The sequence below is a fragment of the Mus musculus genome, chromosome 3 (assembly GCF_000001635.26).
Source record: "Mus musculus strain C57BL/6J chromosome 3, GRCm38.p6 C57BL/6J".
Classification (NCBI taxonomy): Eukaryota; Metazoa; Chordata; class Mammalia; order Rodentia; family Muridae; genus Mus; species Mus musculus.
Genome location: NC_000069.6, coordinates 101067225 through 101079948, shown reverse-complemented (window position 1 = coordinate 101079948; position 12724 = coordinate 101067225). Strand labels below are relative to the sequence as shown.

The 12724-nt window shown below is 47.6% G+C and overlaps 1 protein-coding gene across 3 annotated transcripts in view; it reads left to right on the top strand.

Annotated features, from left to right (window-relative positions):
- Ptgfrn (prostaglandin F2 receptor negative regulator) overlaps positions 1-12724 on the top strand; it is a 70516-nt gene that overhangs the window by 30797 nt on the left and 26995 nt on the right. For all 3 annotated transcript variants that reach the window (XM_017319503.2, XM_006501147.3, NM_011197.3), the window contains exons 3-4: positions 2493-2906; positions 6759-7139. In XM_017319503.2, the coding sequence (XP_017174992.1) occupies positions 2493-2906; positions 6759-7139 (795 nt within the window). The remainder of the gene's footprint in view (positions 1-2492; positions 2907-6758; positions 7140-12724) is intronic.

Genomic DNA, 12724 nt, shown 5'->3' with positions numbered 1-12724 from the left:
GTTGAAGGCAGTCTGGTGTGGCCACCTGTGAGAGTACAGCTCTACAGACAGCTTGCCTATGCAGTTGGCTTCTGGCTCTGCCATTTGTCTGCTAAGTGGCTCCTGGCTCAGTCTGTGCCTCAGCTTCCTCTGTACAACACAGCCTGCCTTAATAGATGTGGGGACAGGAGAGTTAAACCAAGCCAGGCCTCTCCAGCCATGTCATAGCAAATATTCAGCTTAGAGACTCGCTGGTAGACACTCATTATGAGGTTTAGCTTTATGGTAGGAATAGTTACTTCCAAGTTCATGTCTTTTTCTCTGTGATCTTCATGAGTTAATACCTGTCTGCAACAGAAGTTGTACTTGCTGTTTATAGACGGAAAACCATGTGGTTACTGCTCTTTCACGAACCCAGCTGTGCAAAGCTGACATCATAGCATCTGGAATATCCTGAGTTTGGGTTTTCCCTGCCTTCCAAGTGCTGTTGGATTTGCTCACACATTCAATTATCTGCGTCCCATGAAGAATATAGGACAGGCTATTTCCCTGCTTTACACACGAGATAGAAGAGCATAGGCTAATTACTTGCTTAAAATGACATAGCTCATTAGTAAATGAGCTAGAAGGAACCATTTTAATTTGAGGTTAACAAAACAGAAACATCATCATCATTATTAATTGTCCATTTATTTGTGGCCTGGCTTGTTTCTGGAAATATTTGTATCAGGGCAGGAGTGTTTATAATTATGTATAAAATGAAAATAGAAAATGATACTAGAAAAGGAGAGGCGGATCCAGGCATCCACTCATTGTTGTGGCTGGCAGAAACTGCTGTAGCTCACTACCGCTGATCCTTTACCAAACCATGAGGGGATGAAATCCCAGCCAGGCCATAAGTAGGTACCAAAGCACCAGCGTCAAAACCACGTCTCCCATCTTCTGATTAAAGGTGTAGAATGTAGCTGGCTAAGGTGCTACACCCCGGTGATCCTCAGTGCTCAGGAAGCTGAGGCAAGAGGATTCAACGCTTGAGGCTAACCTAGGCTGAACTGTAGAGTGAGTTCAAAGCCAGCCTGAGCTACATAGTGCCACTCTATCTGGGGTTGGGAGACTGGGGCATGGGCAACTTGGAATTCAGTGGTAGAGTGATCACCTCTATATGCATGGTCCTAGTTGACTTGTAGAGCCGGGGACGAAGAAATCCTGACTTTTGAAAAGATTTCCCATAAGACACTTTTGCACTGAGTTAAACAGTACAACGGACACCCCCCTTTCAGGTCAGATACACTCTAGTGATTTATTGTGAGAAGGCAAAGGATGACACAAGAGTCCCCAGCCCTCCCCCCATCTCCTGGCTTCTTGACTAGTCTTTGAGGGCCAGAGAAGCAGGGAAGCTTTTCTTGGCTCAGGAGAGCAGGATGCATGAGAGAGGCTGGCTGGCTGCCCAGGTGGAGACTCTGGCAGGAGCTAGAGGTGGTCCAGCATCTGTCTGGCCTTCACCTTCATGGTTCTTAAATCTGTCCATCCTTTTCTCCTCAGTGAGGAGCTGGCCTTGAGAATGAAGCCATGCTAGCTGTCCTCACATACTGAGGTGTGTCCTAGAAGGGCCACTATATTCATTTTGTAGAAGAGATGGGCCCATGGGAGGTGGTGTTCTAGAGGAGAACCGGTTTCTGTTATCTGGAGTAACCCCTTTCTGAGTGTGTGATCAAGGAAACCGCCAAGGAGACGATGGATTGTGATGCTTGAAGGTCCACATATGTAGCTCCTGATAAACTTGGCAGATTTTCCCAGCCTTTGGTAGACAGCCTGACTACCAGATCACCAGTATCTGTCACCGTCCATTCTGAGCCCACCCCTTTCCTAGACTGTTGAAGTGGTGGCTTTTTCCAGAAGGTGCTAAGAGTTAGAAGCAGAACCCCCAGTAATTCTTGTCCCCTTCCTGTGCTGTGGCTATGCTCTACCCAGGACGTGAGCCACAGGCACCTCCTGCCATCCATCGTCTCATGAGCCACAGGCACCTTCTGCCATCCATCGTCTCTCCCTGGGGATCTTGACTCTTGGCAGCTCCCGTGTCTCTAAATTGCAGGCTCCCTCCTCCAGCTCCGTGTTCTAACCAGAGGATTGCTTGGCAGTCATACTGGGCACTGACCTGGCACCTGCTGGGCTCCCCTATTGACTCTATGAAGTGGGTACAGTCATTATCCCCTTTTCTAGGAAACTGAGGCACAGAGGGCACAATAACGCTCATCATGGTGACGGAAGCACCCACAAACCCATTCTAGCAAGAGTCATTTTATTGTCTCATTTTTCTTACTAGTTTTTGTTTATTTGTTTTTTTTTTTTTTCAAGTCAGAAAGTCAGTTGAGATTGTGGATGGATCACTTTAGTGTGGAACTTGGATAGCTTCCATGGCTGAAGGCCAAAGTCATGGAAGGTAGCCTGTTCTTTCCTTATGGGGAAGGACCTTTGGTGACTATTGACTGACATCTTCTCTCTGCCCCCCACAGTGCTGGCAGATGCCCTGGTGGTGGGTCCCAGCTCCCGGCCTCCTCCAGGCCTGAGCCTGCGTGAGGGGGAGCCCTTTGAGCTGCGATGTATCGCGTCTACCACGTCACCGTTGCACACACACCTGGCACTTCGGTGGGAACTGCACCGTGGCCCGGTGCACCGAAGCATCCTAGCCCTAAGCCACGAGGGCAGGTTTCACCCAGGCCCTGGCTATGAGCAGCGCTACCACAGTGGGGACGTACGCCTGGACACAGTAGGCAGCGATGCCTACCGCCTCTCCGTAGCCCGGGCGCTCTCTGCGGACCAGGGTTCCTATAGATGTGTGGTCAGCGAGTGGATCACAGAGCAGGGCAGCTGGCAAGAAATCCAAGAAAAAGCCGTGGAAGTGGCCACTGTGGTGATCCAGCCGACAGGTGAGCTTTTGAAAATGGTGTCACCCCTGATTGAGACTAATGACTGTATGTGGGACTAGACCATAAAAGGGCTATCCCAGCCTCCCCTTCTGGGGGAAGGGACCAGAATGATGTTGGTAGCTTGAAGAGTGCTTCTGCTTTGAGCTGAGGTTTGCCTTCCTGCTCTCTGCTTTGGGAACTTGGGCTACTGCTCATCTTGCATAGGAAGGAAGGTTCCTGTCTGACTCAGAGGTTATGATGGCCTGTTAGAGCCCACCTGGTATTGGTTCCTTGGAGCTGTGGGTGGATCTGGTCTCACCTATGGCTTTAGTTTGTTTGTTTGTTTGTTTGTTTGTTTACCTGTTGAGTCCTTGAGACCTTGGGTCTCCCTTCCCTGATAGCTATTGAATTGTATATGTGGCTGACTCCAAACTTGCTTAAGGTCATCCTCTGGGCCTGCCTTTCCACCCTGAGATGCGCCATCCCCTGCCAGGTGACAGACTCCCCAAGGTCCAGGCCTCTTCATGTCTTCTATGTCTACATATTCCAGAGAGTCCAGCCAGAGGCCCACATAAATTAATTTTTGTCCTATACTTTGCAAAAATACCTTTTAAAAAAAATCCCCAACTGCAGAAATAATACAGACAGAAAAGGCATATTAGGAAGTCTACAAGAACAGAAGAGAAATAAGAGAAGAAACCATTATTGACTTACTGTTCAGCAAGCATTGATAGGAAGCATTGATACTGTGCTCAGTACTGTGCTGGGCCTTGGGCTCAGAGGTACTGCAGGCTCAAACCCAGGTCACTGGAGCCTGCAGCTTCCACAAGGACAGCACAGAGAAACCACTGCAGGCTAATGTCACTGCTAGGGATAGCCTGGGTGTTCTTGGTTGTCTAGGAGTCTAATATCTTTTGATATTGGAGGCTCCAGCCTCCTGGGAGACCTTGGCTGACTGATTCCCTGCTCAGGAATGTGAGTGTGTGGCCAGTTGTGTTTGCTGGAAAGGAAAGCAGGAAGTTATAACCAGGGATCGTTTTTTTTGCAACGTGCATGGTTCTGGGCAGCATTTCTGGGATCTGAAAGAGGGAGTGAACATCTCCATGAGTGGCTTGTGGCAGCTAAGGCATGGCCATCACTGTGGGCCTTTGCTCCATTGGCTGCCGAAATGACTTTCCCCATGGACTAAGGTCTCCTTCCACGGGAAACCTGTAGCTATTCAGTGTACATCAAACAACTATTCTAATGTGGCAGGCAGGGTCAAGAGCTTAGCTTTGCCGCAGGTTCACCGTTGGATGAAGGAATTTCAGTTGTAAACACGGTCCCTCAAGCCCTACAGCATCTGGTTACATGACTGATACTCTCTCAGTCAGGCGATTGTAGCAGCTAGCTCCAACCTGAGTAGCAGCCTTTCCATCCCTTCTGGTGTTGAGCCCAGCGCCTCCCATTTGCTTGACAAGCACCTACTGGTTAGGTATGTTGCCCTTTTTATTTGGGGATAGGACCTTGCTGAGTTGCTCCAGTTGGCCTTGAACTTCTATTCCTCCAGCCTTAGCTTCCAGAATAGCTGGGACTACAGGCTTGTACCAACACACTTGGCCTTGTGGTCTTTTTGTGTGTGATGGGCCTCTTTGGCTGTCTTTTGAAGCCTGTAACCTTCTAAATTCATGAAACATCATACACAAGGTGACAGAGGAAGAATTATAACTGAAGTAGTTAGGAAAATGTCTCTAAGACAAATTTGTTTTATACTGGTACTTTGCTTCATTATTAACACGTGAATAATAAGCCATATTGCAGGCCTGACAACCATCTGAATTTCTAGGGAGCAGTGAATGCAGATGATGTTTCAGATGTCTACAACTACTGTAAAGTCATGTATGAAGAAGACCTCTTATTTCTGTCGGTGACCAAGCCCTGGGTATAGGCCATACTATACCACCTTGTTGCTTATTTTCACCAAGGCAGGAAATGCGATGTCTCAGCTCAGTGCAGGCTAATGAAAATAAAATTAGGAACAAATGTCCCATTCACGTGCACAGGCTCCCTAAATTCTCTGTGGATCGTAAGTTAAGAGTCATTGCTCAAGGGTTATGAGTTCACTGTGTGTGCCCTCTCTCCCTCCTCATTCCTCTCCCTCTGGCCTTGTAACCCTCTCTCTATCTTTATTTATGGTTTTAGACAGTTTTACTGGCCTAAAACTCACAGGCTTGTCTTGAACTCACAGAGATCTGCCTGCCTCTGCCTTCCAAATGCTAGGACGTGTCCCACCATACCCAACTGTGGAGGTGGTCTTTTGCTTTTAATCAATCTCTGTACTGGTCACAGGTGACTGGTCGTGCTCACTGACCACTGTGGCATTGTAAGTGACACAGAGCCACTTAATAGAAAAGCTGTGTCACCTCTGTGGTAAGTCCTCCTGTGGTGATACTAATCATACTTAAATAGATTTAGCTATATTCTCCTGGAGAAAGCCGGGATTGCCACAGGCTTTGCCCAGATCTCCTCTTGCATTCCGAATCCTTAGAGCTCCTCCCTGCAGCTTGCTCTATATCATCTTCCAGTGTCAGACCCACGAATCTAGAATATATTGTTATTCTCCATATATATAAAACCCATGGTTAGTGATAGGACAGATATTTAGCCATGTTCACTGAGAAAATGGCAAAGTAGACTACACAGCTGCAAAGACATAGCTGCCAGTGTTTCTGGGCCCTAGGAATGCATTTGATCTGTAAAGAGACAGAAGGATAAACAACTTTCAACCCCTTTTTCCTAATACTATGCCCACCTCATTTTCTGTCATGTGTTGGGATGGATGTTGGACTTGGCTTAAAATAATTGTTTGAAATATATGTCAAGATTTGTAAATATTCATATGGAAGCAATATCTTCCAGAGGCCATAGGCTCTTAGGATGGGTGTTTTCTGAACTGGGCACCAGTCTTTATCCCTGAGCTTCCTGGGAAGAGCTGTGGCTGCTGAATGGGTTTTGCTGGAAGACGGGGACTGTGTCTCATTTGACTCCACAGGGAGAAGTTAGCTAGCTGTCTGTCATTTAGTGACAGTTCCCAGAGCATCATTGTAACTTGAAATTTTCCACTCTGATTACAGATGTTTCACATCTTTAAAAAAAAAAAAAAGCCCTGAATAGAGTAAAATGTTTCCATTTAAAAGCTTTGGCAATGGAATGCTGAACAAGACCTCTCTTGAGTCAGGGACACTCAATACTTCAAGTATTTACCTAAATATAGCTTACTTTAATTGTCCCCAGTCATGAGAGAACAGTAGCATGGAGAATCCAGAACTCATTGGGTTTGGGGTTCAGTGTGTGTCTCCTGCTTGAGGTTTAGCCAGGTGTGTCTAAGAAAATGATAGTCTACATACGTCGTACTGTGAAGGAACTGTAGTCTACATACATCACGTTGTGAAGGGCTGAATCACTAGGAAAATTGTCTGGTTTCACTTTCCTGGCTCATCAGCATAGAAGTTTTCACCCCGCCCCCAGGATGCTGGAGCCAGCGATGCTAGGGAGGCTCTACCTGGAGCTACTGTGTGCTTCCGCCTCCGCTTCGGTAAATGACCATAATAGTACCCACCCCTGTTGTTATTCTCAGAATCTACTTACAATAAGTACACAAAAGCCATAGGCGATTTTTACTGGTGTTCTTTGTTGCTCTTTTCCAACACCAATTTAGTGTGTGTCATGAATTTATTCATTAACTATTCCTCTAGCACTTTCAACTGTACAAAGCCTTCTAATTTTAACACCATAAATCAACCTAAAGGGGCGACCATGAGGGAGGTAAGGAGAAGGGAGGAGAGGGGACACGCGTCACTCGATCACTCGATGGGCTTGTTTTTCCTCTTCCAGCTCTGCAACTGGCCGTGCCCAGGACAGTGTCTGTGACTGAAGGAAAGGACCTGGATCTTTCTTGCAACATCACAACAGACCGTGTGGATGATGTCCGGCCTGAGGTGACATGGTACTTCAAAAAGACACCCGATACCTCTTTACTTGCCTCCCACATGCTGGCGCGGCTTGACCGTGATTCCCTGGTCCACAGCTCACCACACGTTGCTCTCAGTCACGTGGATACCCGCTCTTACCATCTACTGGTGCGAGATGTTAGCAAAGAAAACTCGGGCTACTATCTTTGCCTTGTGGCCCTCTGGGCTCCTGGACACAACAGGAGCTGGCACAAGGTGGCAGAGGCCATGTCTGCCCCGTCTGGTGTAAGCGTGACCTGGCTAGGTGAGTAAGTAGCTTGAGGAATGCCATTTAGCTTCTCTGCTTAATCCTTCCTGCACTCAGGAAGTGTGTGGTGTGCTGGGCATTCTGCCCCATGTAGATGTGTGGCTCAGACAAGTGTCCTTGAGCTCCCAGCTATAAGGAAGCCGGATGGGTTGCAGCAGTGTGGCCAGCAAGGGCAAGCATGGGTGGTGTTTGTCTCCATGCCCCTGCTGGAGGAAGTGGCTTCTTTGTTGTTGAGAGTGTCTGCCTGGGAGAACTGAGGTGAATGGCTCTGCAGTGGCTTTGTTACAGAGACAGCCATTCTCTTCTCTTTACTTAGACTCCTGGGTATTTCTGCCCTGGGCTAGGGCTCCCTAAAGCTCAATGAGAAAGAGCAGCCACTCCTCCAGCTAATGGCGAATGTTTTCTACCCTTGATGCACTGGAAGCCCCTGGTAGTTTTAACTGCAAATATCATTTACAGTAGGGGCCATCTTCCTCCCTGTCTCTCCTCAGGCTCCCAGTCCTGGAGCTGCCCCAGGTGGAGGAGTGGAGGTGTCACCTCACCCCATGCTTTATAGCAGCTTGTAACATGGGAACGTGACTGGTATCCTCACTGTGTCATCCTGCTTGTCATGTATGTGATCCCTGGAGCGCCCTTCCTTATCACATATGTGATTGTGGCTGTGTTCTACTTGTCCTATGTCCTCTGATAGATTGTCATCTCGTTATCATGTGTGCTTCCTGGAGAGTGCTCATTTTGTAATGTGTGTGCTGTGTGCTGCCAGGTAAGCCCTCCTTCATTATGTATGTGCTCCCTTGTGTATGTCTCACGTTTTCATGTGTGCTCCCTGGGAAGTCTTCATTTTGTCATATGTGCTCCCTGGTGTCCTCACTTTGTCATCTGTGTCCTTCCTGCTGTGTTCACTTTGTCATTTGTGTTCTCCCTGCTGTGCCCACTTTATCCTGCTTGCTCTTTGGTATCCCTGCTTTGTCATCTATGTGATCCTACCATGTCTTACATGAGATTGCTGGCTTTGACCTGATCTCTTTCCTGTAGTGCCCCTGGTCTTTTTTCTTATGCATCTGACCATGGGGAGGAATGTGTAGTAGCTCCTTTTGTTCAAGGGTGGTAATGGCCTTGATCATTCAATTCAGCTTAGGTGGGAGGGGCTGGTGGGGTGTGGCTGGCTCCCCACCTGCTTCATTTCCACAGTGGTCAGCCTATGGTCAGCTCTTCACTGCCCTCACAGGGCTTTGAGCCCTGACAAAGACACTTGATTTGTCTTTGATTAAGGAGGCAACACTGATCTTTAAAGGGCAGTAAAAGACTTCATCCTCTGTCTGATGCTAACCCTCCTCCTACATGTGCATGTCTCCAGCTCCTATGGAATTCTTCTCTGTCTTATATAGAGGTCCTATGCTGGCTCAAGGGTGCACTCCCTGTCTGTCTGTCCCTAAGAAATGGATGGGAACTTGTGAATGGTAGTACGGTGCAAGGGAAAGCATCCTTAGAGAGTAAGCGGTAGGGAAAGGCTAGTTGGGACTGAGACTGGGGGGGGGGTGGTAGCCCTGTGAGCAAAGTGGGGCTTTGATATCTAAAGAGCGAAAGGAGCAGGCTTATCTGCTTTCATTCCTGCAGTCAGGAGCCTGCGCTCCGAGGCGCTCTGTGAAGTCCTGGGCTGGAACAATGTTGGCCCAGCCAGGACTCTCCTTAGCAACCTTCAAAATAAAACAGATGTTGTCAGCACCAAGAGAAGAGTTTTCATCTCTGGAGTTGAATCTGTCTCACAGCTCTGATCCTGGTGCATTGTGTGGTGCTGTCAAATCCCCACTCTGGCTTCCTCCCCTCCCCGCCCCCTCCAACTTCTGAGTCCTAGCTCTGGGATTTTTTTTTTTTTTTGTGAAAATTCTGCCTGCACTCCAATTCTGAGGGTTTCTTTGAAGTCCTGGTGTATTGATCCCACATACCCTGGGGGAAGTACAGGCACTGTCAGACATCAGGGGCAAGCTCTGGGAGGGAACGGGCTTTGTAACTGAAGGGATTTGTTGGTGACGTGTTCTCCAGAGACTGAGGGGAAATAAAGAGGCTAAACTGTGGGAAAGACTCCCTGATTATCCTAAGGGTCCTGCCACTCGTTTTCCTGCAGAGTGCCGGTGCCATTGTGAAAGACATGAGTGCACATCTCCAGTGCATGCATGGAGCCCCAGAGCTTCTGTGTGCTTTACACAGACTAGGCCTGCCCCAACATATAGATAGCGTAAAACCCATGCATCCAAACCCAGAACTGTATGCAGGCATGACCGTGGCTTAGAGTATGCAGAGGCCCTTGCATAATTGTGAGCTCACCAGGAGTGTAAACATTATAAAAACAACTGTGTTCTTCTCTGTCTTCCTCTTAAGCCTTCACCCCGGTCTCTGTGACTCATGGTTTGCAGCTGCTTGGACGCTTGTCAGGAGACGAGTCGGGCCTGAGTACAGCCACAGGCCTTTAGTCACAGTCTGCAGACTGCATTCTCTGCCCAGAAACTGAGGCAGCTGACTGACCCTACATGTTTTCTCTAGAAATGTAATTTGTGCATGCCATCAAATACAACTCGGGCCTGTATAAGATAATGAAGATGTGACACACACACACTCACAGACACACACACACACAAAGCCAGGAACACAGCTGACCTGCTAAGTATAGAGGTCATCCTAGGTAGGTGATGTGGACTGTTGTCTCTTAGAGAGTGGGATCCTCGTGCCCATGTGATGCAGCACTTGGTTTTGCACTTGACACATTGAGAATTCTAATTACCATTTATTGAACACCTTTTCCAGGCCCTGACGGAGAACTTTATATGTATTAAATGGTCAGGTGGGAAGTGCTTATGATCATCTTTGGGAAGGAGACTCTTCCCCCATTGGCTAATTCTGGTTTCTTGTCTGGGATGGCTTAGAATTGTGGCTTTAGTTGAATCTGTCCTAGGCATTGTCTTCGTGTATGGGGAATGTCTTTGGCCTTGGAAGTCAGCTCTACCTCCTGAGACAACCAGTCCCAAGTCCTAAAGATGGGCTGTTCCTGTTGTCCCAGTTGATGACGGGGTGGGAACTGTCTTAGCCCATTGTCTTACATGGGCCTACTATCGATGGTCTGAGAAATGAACAACCCTTTGCAGCAGGGTGGGAGGATCTGGTGAATTTTTGTAAGAAGGTGAGAGAAAGGCCTTTTGCTAAGATTTGTATTCCTCTTTGAAGAAGGAAAAGCTCTAGTTGGTTTGCAAAATGAAGAACAAAGCAACAGACATAAAGAAATAATCAAGATCAAAAGAGGCAAAGAGAATCCAAGAGCAGTTATTGCTTGGGATGAGTTAGTTGAGTGGTTGGCATGAATTTGTTGCTGCATTTGAGCACCAAATTTGTAGAGTTTTGAAGGCGAGACAAAAAGAGATGTTCTTATCCAGTTGTCTGAGAAAGAAAACATAAACTTTTGGAGAGGCAAACTTTTTCTTGGCACTGAATTTATCCCATGTTTTTTTCATTTTGGGGTGGAGGTGGGGGCAGTGGATAATTTAATGGCTAGTGCCCACAACTGTTCTTTTACCAAAGGCCTTCAGTGATTGTTCAAATGTATGTTTCTTATACCCATGCTCTCTAAGAGATGAGGGTGTGAATTGTAAGTGTGGAAAGGAGTTTCTCTCTCGAAAGAACTTGAATTGCTTCAGGAAACAAATGTTGCTTTGTGTTGATCCAATTTAGTGTATGGCTGAAACAGAGAGCCAAGCGGAATGGCCAGTTAATCTGCACATTTTAAGCCATCTCTCTGTGCTATCAAATGTCTTAAACGAGCCCTTGGCAGGAGTTGGTTACTAATCAGTTTATGGTTGAGCTCTCTGCCCGAAGTACCAGACTTCTGTTAATTAGAGAGGGCTCCTAAGGCTCAGGATGCAGGAGGAGGCACAAGAGCAGGAGGGGGCAGGGCTGAGCTCTGCTGGTCAGTCCTGAGAGTGGATTTGCATTCTTCACCACTGGAGAACTGGCATCTCTTCAGCAGTGTGCCAGCAAGGAAGGTAATTACTTTCTTCTTTAAAAGGAGCTGTTAACCTGCTAAGCACTTGGTAGACACTCCGGTGTTCTGGGCCGTCTGTAGGACAGACATCCTGGTTAGATATATGGTGGTTTTTAGCATGGCTATTGCCTGTATCTGTCCAGGATTATTCCAGAAAACCGGTGGAGTAGTGGAGTCTGCTTTGTCGGTTTCGGCATTCTTGGTTTAATGGGAGTGCATCAACCTGGCCCGGCGCCTCCCAGTTACATCCCTGGTACTTTCCTTGGTGTTGGTGGTGACTTATTAGTGCTTAAGGGTCTCCCTCACCAACTTGTTAGCCAGCTAGGACGTAGGAGTACTCATGCATTCAGGAACCAAACTAGCATGGAGGAATCAGGAAAATGTGTGTAGGAAAATGGACGTCGAATTCCCAAGAGGTGCAAGGGTTAGAGCCAGCCCTTCCTCCTGTGCTCTGGATATTCCTGGCCCTCTCTGAGAGGAGTGAATGAGGATGAAGGGAGCTGAGGCAGGCCATCTGAACTGCGTATTGCTCTGAGATGGCTAATGCTGACTTCTGTCATGATAATTGTTCCTCTTGGACTCTGCAGAGCTATCCCTCCCACCCCACCCCCATCACAGGACTTAATTTGTAGCCATCTCTGTTTAAATATGAGAGTCTTTATTATACAGATGAGTGTGCTAACTCTTGGAGTATCTGACCGTGGCAAGTGCCTGGAAAGTGGAGTGCTCCTCCTGGTCTTTCTAACCCTGCCCTTCCCACATTATCTATACAAGGTTACAGTTGGAGAGAGGGGGTTAAAACATGCCCTCCTGGAATGCAGCATGTGTGCCTGGGGAGCAGGGTCAGAGCTTCTCTGATAGCATCACTCTGAACTTCTGGGAGGGAGCAGGCCAAGAAAGCTTGGTACCCCAGGGGTGGGATGAGCCTGTCCAGGTAGTCTGGGTTGGGAGCCAGATGACCTAGATAGAAAGCTCTCCCATGCAATTCTGCTCACACTCTATGCAGAAATTCTCTAACTTAGCTTCCTGAGCTTCATTTTTGTTTGTCATTTGAAACATACACAAAGATAATACTAATCCTATAACATGGGAGAGTTAAGCCAAATTCCAAGAAAGTATTATGGCCTGCTGCCTGGCATCTAGAAAGCCCTCCGAAAATGCTGATTGTCACTCTTGTTACTGCAGAATGGGATAAGCTATATACCTTCTTTATAGACTTGTCAGAGTAAGTGAAGGGTGTCTGCATACCTCGCCGACACACTAGGAAAAGCAGGCACCCTGGAAACAGTAGGCAGGAAATACTGTGGTCTGTAACGTAGCCAGTCATTCTCAAGGTTTTCACTGTTTGGAAAACTTGGAGAAAGGCATTTAGTGATCCCTGTTTGTAGTGGAGTCTCTCTTCGGAGGAGGGTCACCTGCGAGTCTATAGCTTTGGAGAGAGAGTGTCAGAGCAGGTGTGGACCTGGTACCCAGATTAGAAAGCAGGCCCGAATTCTCACATGCTCTTGGCGCTCAGCTTGACACGGCTCCGTGTTCCGAGAGAGCTGATAGA